This window comes from Pistacia vera, unplaced genomic scaffold, assembly GCF_008641045.1.
Source record: "Pistacia vera cultivar Batoury unplaced genomic scaffold, PisVer_v2 Contig860, whole genome shotgun sequence".
NCBI classification, from domain to species: domain Eukaryota; kingdom Viridiplantae; phylum Streptophyta; class Magnoliopsida; order Sapindales; family Anacardiaceae; genus Pistacia; species Pistacia vera.
Genome location: NW_022196735.1, coordinates 214,963 through 230,262, shown reverse-complemented (window position 1 = coordinate 230,262; position 15,300 = coordinate 214,963). Strand labels below are relative to the sequence as shown.

The 15,300-nt window shown below is 35.7% G+C and overlaps 2 protein-coding genes across 2 annotated transcripts; both read right to left on the bottom strand.

Annotated features, from left to right (window-relative positions):
• Nucleotides 1-7,631: 7,631 nt before the first annotated feature.
• Nucleotides 7,632-10,131, bottom strand: LOC116118845 (F-box protein At1g55000). Its single transcript, XM_031404804.1, has 2 exons — nt 9,661-10,131; nt 7,632-8,267 (listed from the first exon to the last, which is right to left on the bottom strand). Exons 1-2 carry the CDS (start codon nt 10,075-10,077, stop codon nt 7,893-7,895), a joined length of 792 nt encoding a protein of 263 aa, XP_031260664.1. The 5' UTR covers nt 10,078-10,131; the 3' UTR covers nt 7,632-7,892.
• Nucleotides 10,132-10,535: 404 nt separating this feature from the next.
• On the bottom strand, nt 10,536-13,720 carry LOC116118860 (protein AUXIN RESPONSE 4). The gene is made up of 2 exons (XM_031404822.1): nt 12,433-13,720; nt 10,536-11,123 (listed from the first exon to the last, which is right to left on the bottom strand). The coding sequence occupies exons 1-2, from the start codon at nt 13,651-13,653 to the stop codon at nt 10,869-10,871; spliced, it is 1,476 nt and encodes a 491-aa protein (XP_031260682.1). The 5' UTR covers nt 13,654-13,720; the 3' UTR covers nt 10,536-10,868.
• Between the last annotated feature and the right edge of the window lie 1,580 nt (nt 13,721-15,300).

The window sequence follows — 15,300 nt, the reverse complement described above, 5'->3', positions numbered from 1 at the left end:
CACTTATCATAATAACATTATGACTTACCTAGTCTTTTTGGGCTTATCGAGTGTTCAAAAGACCCTAAGGATTAGTTAAGGTACGCATAAGCTTATACAGACAGCCCGGTTAAAAAAAAAAAAAATTTGTCACTTACCTCATTTGTGTCATACCTAGCCCATAAGACTTGTAGGATGTTCAATGGACCTATGAGATTAGTTGAACAATTCAATATGAACACCATAAAATATAAAATTGAATTATAATGAGATTATTATTTAATTTGCTAATGCCCTAATATTCCACCTCACCTATATGTGTCAAATTTCTCATCCCTATCCCATCAAGATAAGAGTTAGGGTAACCCCAAGGGGTTTGCCTAATAGTCAAGTCAATGGTGTTTGTTCCCTTCCTTGAGTTATAGGTTCAAACCTTGGGGTGACTTACCACAATAATATGAGTTGGTAGGGTGTTCAATAGACCTCGGGAATTAGTTGAGCTACGCGCAAGCTAACCCGGATACATCGATCACCAAAAAAAAATAAGAGTTAGAGTTAGTCTCCAAAATTAGGCCACCATCTTGATTGACGTATTAAAAGAGTTTGAGTTCTTCTCGAAGATGGTCTCAAATTAGTGAACAAGTTGCTGAACCATAAGCATAAATCACTAAGTCAGTCAATTTTCTTGATGAAAACTAACAAAATCACATTAACTTTGTTATATAAATAAATTAAATTAGGTTATAAGTTTAACATTGCTTCATTAATTACATGCTGGTTAGGTTTTACTTTCCCATCATGGCTGATCATAAAAAATTTCTTAAGAGTTAATTAATTAATTGTAGAGTCGTTGGATGATGGTCCAAATGCAGTAATTAATTAATTAATAAACTAAAAGAACCCCAACCTAATCTTGATCAACCTAGTCTAGTAGTCTATAAAATATTTAATCAAACTTAGTAGTAGGTTTCAATTCATATAATACCTTGTGCTAAGTAATATATATTCCTATATAATATAGTTTAATTTCCATTTGGGCTTTAGGTTTTAATCAAATTTTTAAAGTTTTGTTTGCGTTTTGCCATGACTAATCCTAACAGTGATACCAGAGCCTCTTAGGTCTGATTGCGTATTTAATTATGTGTAGAGTTGTTGGATGATGGTCGAATGAGTAATAAATTAAGTTGTCGGAGGGAGTTAAATAATATTAAACTAATTAAGAAGCCAGCCTAATCTTGATCATACCTATTGTGAAAAAAAAAAATTAATTAAATAATCAAACTTAGTAATATATTATTCCTCAAAATAATTAAACCAATGATCTTCTCATGATAAGTAAAAATATACTTTAATTTTTCATTTGTGTCTTGTTATGCAACATGCATTACTAAATTTAGGGTCTGTTTTTTACTGTAACCACTCCAAACTATTTTAATCGACTCACTACAAGTTCAAATCTTGAGAAAAAAAAAAAAAACCTACCAGTCAACAAGATTGGTAGATTGTTAATTATGTGAACAATATTTGTGAAAATATGAATAAATAATGCAACAAGGTTTAATACGATTTTCACCCCGAGGTTTCATCGAATAACAATTTTCTAGTATCTTGTTAGAGTCATACTTGTTGGCCACCAAACGTATATATTACCTTTGATTCGTTACGTTAAACATTGAAATTTAAATGAAACAATACTAAAAATGACAACGGATAAATTATTGATAGGAATATGTTGTTTTACGAAAGCTCAGACGACAAAATTGTACAAAACCTAATTCAATATTATCAAATTTAGGGTTTATTGTTTGTATTTTATAAAATTTGATTGAAGTGGGTTGAAGAAAAGGAGATGCTTTTGAAAAAACATCAAATCTGGGTGATATTGATTGATGATATGATGCTTCCTAAAGTGCGTATGAACTTTTGCAAAAAGCATAAAAGAATAAAAACGTTTTATTAAACAAAAACACTTCTCAATACAATCAAATATGAAATCTATGTGTTTACAATATTATACCTATTGTTTGATTTTGACACCAATGTCCCGCATGTGATAAGGAAATATGAAATGATATAATGAATGAGAAACGATATTTAAAATAGTTCGGATGCTCAAAAGTGAATCCTACGTCCACTGCTATTGGATTGATAGATATGTAAAATCAGTGTTGGAGTTGTCGACTACTTCAGCATTAAAGGGTAAAGGAGACGCACTCGGGGGTCTCGCTGCCCGGTGAGCGGGCGGGGGTCGCAGGGGCAGCGCCCCTGAGCCTGTAGGCGGTTTTGGGCTTTTCCATGTATAACCGCTGTAGGATTTCTTTTAAGTTATTAATTCCTTTTTTTGGGTTGGGCTTAGGAATAGGAATCCATGTAAAACTAGGTTTAATCTCTTAAACCTAGTATATAAACATATTTTTCTCTTGTTATGAGTGTGAGAGCAATTCATTCATTGTAAACGAGTGAGGTGAGACATATTGCAATAATATTGACTTAGCTGGACGTAGCCCACATTGAGTGAACCAGGGTAAATCGCGTGTATTATTTTCTTTGTTTACTGTTTGTTTTGTTTTACTATTATTATTTTGTTCCTGTTGTTGTCTCTATTTCGTTCAATCAGGTCACGTGTAGCGAGCTGAGTTATACTCTAGAGAGAATACAAAAGAGAGAGAGAATGCATAAGCTATTTCAGACTAAGATTAGCCCAACCCGTAGATGAGAGGGAAGTTCTCTATTTATAGTGGGAGATTTCAAGGTAATGATTACAAGTTTGCAAGTGGGTAGGTGTCGTGCAAATCCTTCTTTGCGTTTTATTGGTTATCTGCACGAGAAATATCATCAACTTGCGTAGGGCTTAGACAGGTGGATGATCCCTAACCGCTCGCAAGCCTAGCACTCACCTACTACACTGGCAGGAGCCATGCCCCTTGCGCCACTACATGACGTGGTAATGTCTAAACGACACAAAACCTTCCTGAGCTCTGATTGGCTCTTACTAACGAGAGTCCATGTCAGCTCTAACTTTTTAGGCATAACAACATATTTCATGTCATCACATGTTTACATATATNAATCAGGTCACGTGTAGCGAGCTGAGTTATACTCTAGAGAGAATACAAAAGAGAGAGAGAATGCATAAGCTATTTCAGACTAAGATTAGCCCAACCCGTAGATGAGAGAGAAGTTCTCTATTTATAGTGGGAGATTTTAAGGTAATGATTACAAGTTTGCAAGTGAATAGGTGTCGTGCAAATTCTTCTTTGCGTTTTATTGGTTATCTGCACGAGAAATATCCTCAACTTGCGTAGAGCTTAGACAAGTGGATGATCCCTAACCGCTCGCAAGCCTAACACTCACCTACTACACTGGCAGGAGTCATGCCCCTTGCGTCACTACATGACGTGGTAATGTCTGGACGACACAAAACCTTCCTGAGCTCTGATTGGCTCATACTAATGAGAGTCCACGTCAGCTCTAACTTTTCAGGCATAACAATATCATAAAGTTTTGAAATGAGACAATATATTTCATGTCATCACATGTTTATGGTGCATATTTCTTTTAATACTGGAATGATCATATGATTATAACAAAATTATATTTATATTTCTAGAATTATTAAAACTCTTTTTTAAGATTATCAAAAAACCATATGATATTATAAAAACGGTTAGAAGTTGTATGTGTCTTATATCGCCAATTTGGTGAGTTATTGTACTATATATATGTGTTTGAGCTTCATTCTCCTTTGACCTAATTATTAGGAGTAAGTTTTACCCAAACCTATTTTATCATGATATTTAGGGGTGTTCAAAAAAATACAAAAACCGAACCGAACTTACGGTTCAAGAAATTAAAAAAACCGGATTTTCGGTTCGGGAAAAAATAAAAACCGGTTTACATATATATATATATATATATCAATGGATATATATATGAATATTTAATTTTTATTTGGATATGTATTGTTTATGTTTACAATTTAATTTAGGAAAAAATTAAAAAAAAAAGTTTTATCTAATAAAAAAGGGAAAAACCGGTTAACCCTTTTTTTTTAAAGCGGTTAACCGGTTCGGTTTTGGTTCGAAAATTTTTCCGAACCGAAAAACCGGTTCGGTTCAAAAAAGTGGTTAACCGGTTCGATTAACCGTTTTTGAACACCCCTAATGATATTAGAATCACGTTTGCCCTTTGGATTTGGACCCTGGCCAGGGGTGATTTGGATTTTTTGGATTCGGACCCTAGCCGAGGGTGAGGGAGGGTAAACGATATATATACGTTAGAATTTGTGTGTTTGACAATTTCTCTATTCTTTTGTTGTTCCATAATTTCTGTATTTGAGTATGCATCCTTACAGAATATCTGGTCACTAATCTTTAGGATAGTGCACAATTCCGCACACCTTGACCATTGTTCACTGTTCATCAATCTATTATCAAACAAAAACATATATAATGCTTGTGTTAAAAATTAAACGATCACACACGATTCAGATATATAACAGTAACCCTTTTGGTAATATCGAGACTTCAATTTCCAATCTAACTATTTTATTGAAGTGTAATTTTAATGGAGAGTTTAATTTCATACTTTAAAAAGATTAAATACATGATATCTGTAAGAGAAAACTTTTAATTTATAAGAAATGGAAAAATGCATACTATTGCTAGTCTTTCTTAGTGTTATTATATAAGATATGGGTAATAAATTGATAGAAAAAAAAGCAAAAAATTGGAATGGAATCCATTGAACCTGTCAACCAAAGTCATAACTTTACCAAGTCAAGTCATTGCAATACTTTTTTTTTTTTTGGTCAAGAAGTATATAATTGCATATAATTAAGTCTAGCCATAAGCAGCCTTTCTTTAATAAAAAAAATTATCTATTTTATAGTATCTAGTTCTAATAGAAAAATAATTTTAATATTTGGTTTTATAGAAAATAATTATTAAAAAAAAAATCTTTTCACATTTGACCTCCTATTGTGGTCAGATGAAAAGCTTTTTAACCATATAGGTTAATTATATTCACCACTCTCGTGGTCAAGTCACAATAGAGACACTTATCACATACGTGCAATTACTTTGGTGAGAGTTTGTTTGACAATTGTATCTGGATACCTCAGTTACTAAAAAAAATAATAATAAAAATAAATTTGATGGAATTACTTTTAAAATGGGGTTTTATTAATTCCTACATGTCTTATAATATTTGATAAATTCATCAAAAACAGTATTTTTGTTAATTTTGTTAAAATCAATGTCAAATGCGGACGTTCTAAAGTTTTTAACTTGTAAAGTAACTAGTCAATTTATGACTTTACATACATCTCTTTTCGTTAAAAACTTCAAAACGAAGATTACTGAGAATTTTCTTGTACAACATTCATATCTTATAATGACATAATTCTAGTCACATTAACACATTGGACAACATTATTATTATTATTATAAGGTTGAAAATAAATAAAAGTATTACGTTCAAGTACCTAGACTTGATTTTCAGACCATATAATAGAAAAAGCCATTTGTAATAAACACCCAATCTATTAGTGGAAACACTATTCATATTTGGGTAGAATGGAAAGGTTGAAAGTTCAGAGAGTGGGGCCTTTTAATTCTTCTCCACCATGCCTCAATATTTATTTCTTGCTTTCATTAGGCATGGACCGACCATTGTTGCTTCATTCATAGCACATGCTTCACGAGCTTATCAGGTATCTGATTCACAACTGAACTTCTTAAATATGGTAGTTTTTCAACAGTGGTAAGAGTATAATCTGCAGAATGTTAGGTGGTATAGTGGGTTTCTCCATCGTGGGCTCTTTCGATACTTCAAAAGTCAGATTTTGTGACAAAGATGGGTGAATAATGAAAGGGGTAATACTGCTAAATGATGCGGTAGGTTGTTATAAGGGTGTCGGCCATGTTTTTTGGTGGCATGAATCCCTCAACAATGGTGGGGAAAGACTTGAGGATGATGGGCCGTCTGACGGTTCCATGCACAAGAATGGAGTCTGCCAATCCACACCATCAAAACACCACTTATATGCCCATTGCGTTCATTTGGAAGCGCCTCAGGCAAACGAACTGCATCCCAACGGTAGTAGCATTGAGCAATGCTGCCCGTGGGACGGTTTGGCTAGTGTAACAAATCTCACATCAAAAGCGTATTGGAAAAGTTTTGGGCTTATAAAGGGAGAAGTTCCTCTACCTAATAAGCTAGCATTTTGAGTGTGAAATTTCTAACCCATGACAGGTGGTATATGTGGTTGTGAGTCCACACTGAGAGTGAGGTGGATGGATAGGCAGAGGACCCCACCTGTGACTCCCTCATCACAGGATTGGGTGGGGGAGATGTAACGAATCTCTCATTAGAAGCGTATGGTGGACGGGTAGGTAGGGGACCCCACTTGTGACAAAGCATCACAGGATTGGATGAAGGAGAATATTACAAATCTCACATCAGAAACATATTGGAGAGGTCTTGAGCTTATAAAATGAGAAATCCCTCTACCTAATAGGTTAGGCCTTTTGTATTTGAAACTTCCCGCTTGTGACACTAGGCCGCATGGGCCTAATACCATGCCTAAGCCAGCAGCTTAATTTGACTCTATTACATAATTTTCATCTCAATGATATATCTTGATGGGACGATGAAGCATAGATTGACAAATGCTCTTAACATTTTCATGAACATATTCCAGGATATTAGCAAAATATTTGTATGGGAAGTAGGAGAAATGTAATACTCAATATATGTTTACAATGCTGGAAGATTGGAGATACAGAGCAAAATCCAAAATACTAAAGTCTTCAATATGGACAACCAGAAAAGCAAAGGCCTTTCTAAATTAAGTCCAGTAGCCAAACCCTGGGCTAATACGTCCTGCCACTAGATGTGTTCAAAAAAATACAAAAACCAAACCGAATCGATAACCGAACCAAAAAAACGGTTGGATAACAGTTCAAAAAATTCAAAAACCGGATTTTCGATTAGGTTACCGGTTTGGAAAAAAATAAAAAATGGTTAACCGAAACCGGTTTTATATATATATATATATATATATTAAATAAAAATAAAAATATATATTATTTATTAAATAAAAAAATAATTTCATTTCGGACTTTTATTTGTATCAATTTTTAATGTATTGTTAGTCGTGGTCAATGGATATGTATGAATGTTTAATTTTTATTTTGATATGTATTGTTTATATTTACAATTTAATTTAAGAAAAAATTAAAAAAAATAAGTTTTATAAAAAAAAAATAGGGAAAACCGGTTCAAAACCGGTTAACGCTTTTTTTAAAGTGATTAACCAGTTTTTCGATTAACCGGAAAACTGGTTTTCCCTCCAAACTGATTTGGTTTTGGTTCGGGAATTTTTCTGAACCGGAAAACCAGTTCGGTTCAAAAAAAGCGGTTAACCGGTTCGGTCAACCACTTTTAAACACCCCTACCCGCCACATTACTCTCATGAAAACTACTGGCCACAGAGCAGCAAAAATTTGAGAATACTGATATCTAATTAGTTATCTCATGGTAGCTGTGGGATTTAACCAGAAACAAATTAATAGGTTAGAGAAGGCATTACAGTTTGGATAAGTTCACTTGTTTTATTAACATACATACACAGAAATCCCTTGATTTGATTTGATCTTTGAATACATATTTGCTTCTTACAATTATGTTAACGATCTGATTACATAGAAGCTTTACAGCAACAATAGAAATAACAGAGAAGCAGAAGCAGTGGTAGTAGTCCACGAATTGGGAGCTTGCATCAGTTCAAAACAAGAAATATACAGATGATCGATGTATTTTCCCAGAACAGATTTTCAGGAAGGAATATTTTAACACAAAAAAGCGTGAAAGAAATTCAATTCTGAATGCACTTGTTTGATTTTCTTGAATTAAGCCAAGCCAGCCTGCCTTTCCCATCCAAGATCTGCAGAAAACTCTGACAGTGCAGCCCGGGGATCACCATTGGAAATAGACAAGTAATATAGAGCAGTTCCATCGTCAACTTGCATGCTTCTCCTCAAAGAGTCGATTATCCTTCTCTTGCCCTGTTCAGAAGTCACCCTTTTCAACAAACAATTTGGCTTTCTGTCAGGCTCACCATCTAGATATAGCACTGCTACTTCCCTTTTTGCATATGAATCCAACTCTATGTAGCATGTTCCATCTACAAGAATGTCTGGATTGCTTACAGGGATTAATAACCTCTCCCTTGAATATATCCCATGATCACTCATCATGTTATTTAGCCGTTTAATGTCCATAACCTGTAGATGCAAGCACCAAATTATGTTTCAAATGTTGAACCTTTGAAGTTTGAAATTGTACCAACAACAGGAAACAGAAAACGTCATCATAGAAAGTATGTATGATTCAGTAATATATTCGTCAAAAACCATCAACAAGAAATGATAAGAACGTTTCCAACTGACCTAAGAAATTCTATTTTCAAGGATAAATTAATTAGAAGGGGCTGGTTTCCAGCTTTTATCTTTATTTGTATTTCCCCTTCACACTACACAGTCAGCAGGTTACCGTCCACCTAGCACCAATTCACTTTAATCCCTCCCACCCCTTTGTACAAGCTAGAAGCAATTGCCTATAAAACCAGCAAGGCCAATGATGAATAGACCAACACTAATTACACAGATCCACCAAACAATAATTCTTATCTCTGGCTGTCTAACACTTTTGTCCAATGTAATCTGTGTCACCCATTTTTCGCTTCTAATCACTCAAAATCCTAACAAACTTGGGTTCAAAAATTCATATATAAATATCTTACCATCATCAAGACAAAATCATTTCTTCCCATCCTCAACCCCAAAGCCTAAAAACCAAATGTTAAACAATGACTTTCAACATTGGACATCCCCAAAACAACATATTGAAGCAATTCTCTATATAACAATATGCATTTCAATGCATGATTTAAAGTTAGATTTTCACAAAAGAATCCTCACCAAGTGTCTTGCTCAACATTTGTACTTAGAAAACACTATAAGAGGATCACTGCAGTACCAATTCAGTATCAATAACCAAAGCCGTTCACATTCTCATGTTAGCACTTAAATTCTTAAACAAATTTCATATCCAACATAACCAATATGACATTGCATCCTATTCTCAAATCCCGCTGTTCCCATAACCATCCTTGTACAACAAACTCCAAGCTAATATGAACTTAACAAATAATACTACACATAGAACTTTAACACCAAGTTAATATAACCACACTGAATAACACTTCTCAATTCTCATACAAACTCTTAATACAACCAAAGCCAATCCATACAAATTTATATTCCTTAGAGAACTCATTCAGCATGGTGCCTTTGAGATAGTGAAAACAATGCTCTTAACATGAGTAAAGTGTCATAAACCTAATGCTTAGCCACTACTCAAAATTTTTGAGTGGTATGACAGATTCAACTCATTTCTATTCCACATGAAATCGTAGTACGCCCAAGATTCAACTCATCTCTATTTTACAAGCAAATTGCAACATACGGCAGAAATTAACCCAGAAAGATAAAAATAATAAAAAAATAATCATAAACAAATATAGATAACACAACACTATCATATCAGTATACACAAAAAATTGAAATTTATAACTGTAGAATTACTAAATTACTTGCACAGATACGGAAACAATACCTGAACGGAGTACTTAACAGCAAGGCTAGCGACGGTGTCCCCACGCGCTATACGGTGGGAAATTGCGAACTTCCCAATCCCGTTATCTCTCCAAAAGCAGGCGTTCACGGGCTTTCCCACAATTTGTTTTAGTTTCCAAGGCTCCATGAAAGCCAACACCAACATGTTGTTATCTGAGGCAACCGAGTACCATACCCTGCACACGCAGCTGGCGCGTGCCAAGTCCAGGACGGTGAGTTTCTGCAGGATTAAACGCAGCGTATCGCGGCAGGCCAGAGCCCCGAAGTGGGAGTTCATTGGGGAGATTACGGTTGATGGGTCAGTGGAGATTGCGGAGGAGGATGATGAGATATGTCCGTTTTGGTTTTGGAGGAGTTGTGGATCGTCATCATCGTTTTCTTCGCCACAACAGCCCATTTTTAGAGAGTGGGTTTGTTCGCTTGGTGCTTGAGAATTCCTTTTATTGAACTTTGGCCTTGGAATGGTAGGTGGAAAATTGGAAATAGAGAAATAGTTATCGCCTGTTTTATAATTTATAATATTTTACAATTATTTTGTTGTTATTATAATTTCAATGTAAAAAATTACCCAAAGCGACAAAATAGGGCGATAGAAAACTCTTGGACATATTCCTCGATTGTCGTTAACTTCAGAATCCTAAATAATTAGTCGAGGTACATGCAAACTGGCCTGAAATCCTCCGGTTACTTGCGAGCATGAACATAATGTCTACTTGATTAGGCTTATACTTGAATTTTGAGTTTTGACAATGGGTTATACATCAAATCAACCAACAAAGAGATGAAAAATGATCCTTTTCTTCCCATTTCAGGCTACTATAAACTTGGTAAGACCAAATAATGATGGTGCTATAATTTCCGAAATGGAGTACAGCAAAGGTATGGTAATGATATATAAATCAGCCTTGCATCACTTGTAATACTAAAATTAGAATACAAATTCTGGGAAGTGTTACAAAATTTAAACACTCTCAGGGGAAGGAGGCTTCAATAAGAAAAACACTACAAAATAACAGCATTACAAACTCTCTTCAACAATCAAAGGAAACAATAGAGATATCAAGAAAGCAGGAAAAAAAAAAAAAAAAAAAAAGCAGCATTTCTGGAATAGGCATGAAATATTTGATGTAACCTGGGCACCAGTGTTGAGTAGTTAGCAGCTTGCTCACTGATAAAGATGAAATAAGATCAATGACCCCATGCATTGCCAAGGCCATATGCATCCATATAGCCTGCTGCATGACCATGATCATGACCACCATGGTGGTGGTCGTGGCTGCCATGACCATGAAGATGGTCATGATCATGGTCACCACTTTTTGCTTCATCAAACATCTTCTGAATATGCTCGGGTATAGGCTCTTCCTTGGCTTGTCTAACAGATTTCGGTAAAGAGGACACAAACTCTGCAATACTCTCTGCTAGTTCGTAGGCATTGTCTTCCTGAAATTAATGTAACAAGGAACATAGTAAACTTCACGATGTGAAAGATACTTGCAAGTGATTTTGTTAATAACTTGTTTATTATCAGAAGTTCATGTATATAGCATCAATTCAAGTAATTTTCCAGAAAAAAGAAAAAAGAAAAAAAATAAGAAACCACCCAACCCTGCTTCAAAAAAATGCATAACAGAGTAATGCCAGGCACACAGAAATTAGCTAAGTGAACGGGCTCATTGCAAATTGGCTGAGTTGTGTCGATTTCAATGCATACATATTGTTGACCTTAGGAAGACAGAGAATATGAATATATGATAAATGCTCTCAAAATCTTCCTTTGAATAAATTACTTGCTAATCATAAAATTCTTTTCCTGCACCCACATTCTTATTACAAAATCTATTGACTGACATATAAAACCATTAAAAATCTGGGCTTTGGCAATGTTAAAGATAAAACACACAAACGTGTACACCCAAGTAGTGATGAGGTCACTATTAGTTTAAACAGCACAAGTGGTGTTGATAACAACAGCACTGGGTTATTTTGGAAAGAAAGGCATAAAAAACACACTGGTCAAGGTTGCAGCCCACAGGACATGAAGTGAACGATTGCTCCTTGATCATGAAGGGTGGGTTATCTAGAAATAGAAGACCATGAAAAACACACTGGTCAGGGTTGCAGCCCACCGGGCATGAAGTGAATGATTGGCAGCATTGGCTCCCTGATCATGTGTTTATTTCTAAAAGCACTCATCGGACAAAAAATCATGTTACAAAGGGACAAGCTGAATGATGATTGACAAAGTACATTAAAATCTGCCAACAGCTCACAAGGCATGCTTTAATAATTATATGAGGATTGAGAACACATATTCAACCTCATTTGACTAAATGCCAGTTCATAACCTAATCTTTAAGTGATGAAACTTTTCTAACAGTACGTCATTCTTCACCAGTCATTTCCAAGCAGCCCACTAGCTCACTCATATGGCCCATATAAGTCGTGCCAATGAATTTCCACAGTCCGTTTACTATCAGAAGTTCGTTGCACTAACCAAAAAGATCTCTACCTAATATACACAAGCTAAATGATATTTGTGCAGGTTGCATCTCAGTTAAGACCTTGCATCAATCCTCATTCATAAAACAAATCGAAATTGTCAAACCAATTGCAGTCATCAATAATCACAAAATCAAGGACCTAAACAAAGTAATCTGAAACACAGCCAACATAAGAAACTTCTACTCTCATAAATCATAATATAAACTAGAAAAAAAATTAATAAATTTAGAATCCAAGGAATCCGCACCTGAGGCCACCGTCCACCTGAATGCTTCACAAACTTTGCTTGCGGAAGTGCATCTGCGACTCGACTCCCTTCTTCACTCCACAATTTAGACCAACCACTAGACCAAAGCACCTGCATTGGCATTACTTTTATCCCATCCGAACCACCCCATTCTCCTATATCAAAGCTATAATTCAAATTCTTCCCCATCCCCACAACAGCTCTAAACCCATCTCTTCCCTTCAAAAGCAATCTATGAGCCTCAACATCAAAACCACCAATCTTATTCATACAACACAACCTAATCAACCTCTCATACGCAAACGAAAACCCTAACAAAACCTCCCTAATCAATGGCAAATTGAAAGCCAACATAGGCAAAGCCGGTCTTGATCCGGTATCCATAAGAGTCACACTTTTAACTAAATCTACATTCTCAGCCACCCAATTTGCACTCATTAAAAGAGCTGAATCATGCAAAACTAAATGCACAGGAGCCAAATTAAAAGTCTCAATCACTTGTCCTAAAACCCTGCCTAACTCTTCACTGCCCAACTCAATAACCCTAACCCTCTCTCTCCCCAAATCCCTAGCTTTCATAATTTCCTCATAAGGGATCTGCCCAGTTTCAACAATATGATCAAACGCCCAAAACACACCCTTTTCTTTAATCAGCGCAAAAGCATCCCATAACTTCTCAAAAGCCCCATTCGAACTCTCTTTAATCTCCATCGTTGATCGATCAGAAAACCCATTTCCAGGCAAATCAAAGGCCATAACACGAACCCCTTTAGACCCCAAAGAGCTTATCATCTCACGAAAAGAAAACGAGCTCAAACCAACCCCGTGAACGATCAAAACATTCTCCGTCGAAACGGCGTCATTTTGAAAAGTAAAAACCTCAATTGGAGATTGATTAGGGCTGGGCTGGACCTTGATAACGCGACCAGAAGAGTAGTGCTGGCGAAGAGAGTCGCGTAAACCGAGAAACCAAGACCTGGGGTCTGGATTAGAGGAGAGAGAAGACAATGAAACGAAGAAGAGAGTTATGAGAGAGACTGAGAGAGTGAAGTAAAACCAGAGCGTAAATGGGTTCGTGTTATGCTGAGGTTTCGTTGAGTTTGAACTGGGGTTTTGATTTTGTTTTTGTTTTTGTTTTTGCTTTCGTTTTTCTTCTTGTTGCTGATGTTGGGGTTGGGGTTGGGGTTCTTGTTGTTCTGGCTCCTCTGTTATGATCGCCATTGAAAGAAGTGAGAAGTTTTTTTTGTTGAAGCTCAAGCTGAAACTGAAAGATCTATTGGAGACTCTGCTCAAGAGTCTAGAAGAGGAAAGGTGACCGTTGTTTAATGTATAAATACGACGACGTCAAGGAGGGGAGGAAGAGACTGGGGTGGGCGGGGGGTGTTTACTAAAACGACGTCGTAATTGAATGGATAATTCATAAACTTTTGGGGCCGTTTGGTTCAGGGAATGTTGGATTACTGGAAAGTTAGATTACCTTGAATATTACTGAGAGCCTTTAAGAAAATGTGTTTTGTTAATTGATGGGTATGTTATATTAATATATTTGGTTTGAAGGAATAAATTGGTGGGTATGTTATATAAATTATTGAATTGTCCTCTAATTAAATATTATTATTATATAATTTTTTAAAATTAATTATTATTTGGATTACTGTAACCCTCCTGCATTTAAAAACTTAGCAAAAACAACCCTATAATAAAAGTTTGAAAAATCAATAAAGCACCCGCACCAACCCAACTATTGCCGGCAACCACCGTAGGCCGTCGACAGTCGGCAACCTAATGGTGCACGAAAGGCAAGAAATGGCCTTCGTGCGCCATATGGCCATTTCCAGCGAGAGATCTGGCCGAAAATGGCCAGACGTGATAGATCTGGCCGTTAACAGCCAGATCGATGGCTGTTGACAACCAAAGTCGTGGCCGTTGATGGCCATATTAGATTTGGCCGAAAATGGCCATATCGGTGCACGACAACCATTTTTGGCCTTCTGTGCACCTTTTCGGTGGCGACAGCAAGTGGGTGGGGGTGGTGGCTTAGGTGGGTTGCAATTTGTTTTGAATTTAAGGGTAATTTTATCCAAAAAGTGAATTAATTGGGGTGACATAGTAAAAGCTATATTCATGTAAATAAATTAAAAAATAAGGGCATTATTGTCCTAAAATTTTATTAATAAGGGATAGAATTGTAATAAAAAAAGATAACACTGATAATCTTAGAATACCTAAGAAAATAGAGGTAATCAGATTACCTCCAATATTACCAATAGTAACCACTATTGATATTTGAAGATTACCGATATCTTATATTACTTGACAACCAAATATGGTAATAAAGTAATATAAGATGACTTAACCCCATTAATCTCCAATAACCCCCAACCAAAGGCCCTTTGGATAATGTCATAGACTATGCTTAAGGTTTGTAGATTCATTTCTAGCATAACAACTTTCACAATTTTTTAATGGACCCTCAAAGTTTGAAAAATATATCACTAATACCCATTAGGCATTAGCCTTTTCAAATAGACTATCAAGGTTTAAATTTTTTATCACATATATCCCTTTAGGGCCTTTACCCTAACTCTGTTACATTACCATTAGGTTTACTAGACACTTCCTTATAAGACCAAAATTATAATTTTACACCAACCCTCTCTTATAAAACTAAAGTGTTTTATAAAGTTACCATTTCAGCTATCAACACAAATAGCAAGTATGGGTGTTCAAAAGCGGTTAATCGAACCAGTTAACCGCTTTCTTGAACCGAAATGGTTTTTCGGTTCAGGAATTGTCCTAAACCAAAACCGAACCGAACCGATTTGGAGGGAAAATCAGTTTTTTGGTTAACTACTTTAAAAAAATCAG

What these genes read in the sequence shown, in the direction of transcription:
- LOC116118845 (XM_031404804.1), bottom strand. Translation starts at nt 10,077, where the DNA reads ATGGGCTGTTGTGGCGAAGAAAACGATGATGACGATCCACAACTCCTC. An exon ending in CTGTTAAGTACTCCGTTCAG is followed by an intron (nt 8,268 to 9,660) that starts GTATTGTTTCCG and finishes TTGCATCTACAG; the next exon opens with GTTATGGACATTAAACGGCT.
- LOC116118860 (XM_031404822.1), bottom strand. Translation starts at nt 13,653, where the DNA reads ATGGCGATCATAACAGAGGAGCCAGAACAACAAGAACCCCAACCCCAA. An exon ending in CAGGTGGACGGTGGCCTCAG is followed by an intron (nt 11,124 to 12,432) that starts GTGCGGATTCCT and finishes CATTAATTTCAG; the next exon opens with GAAGACAATGCCTACGAACT.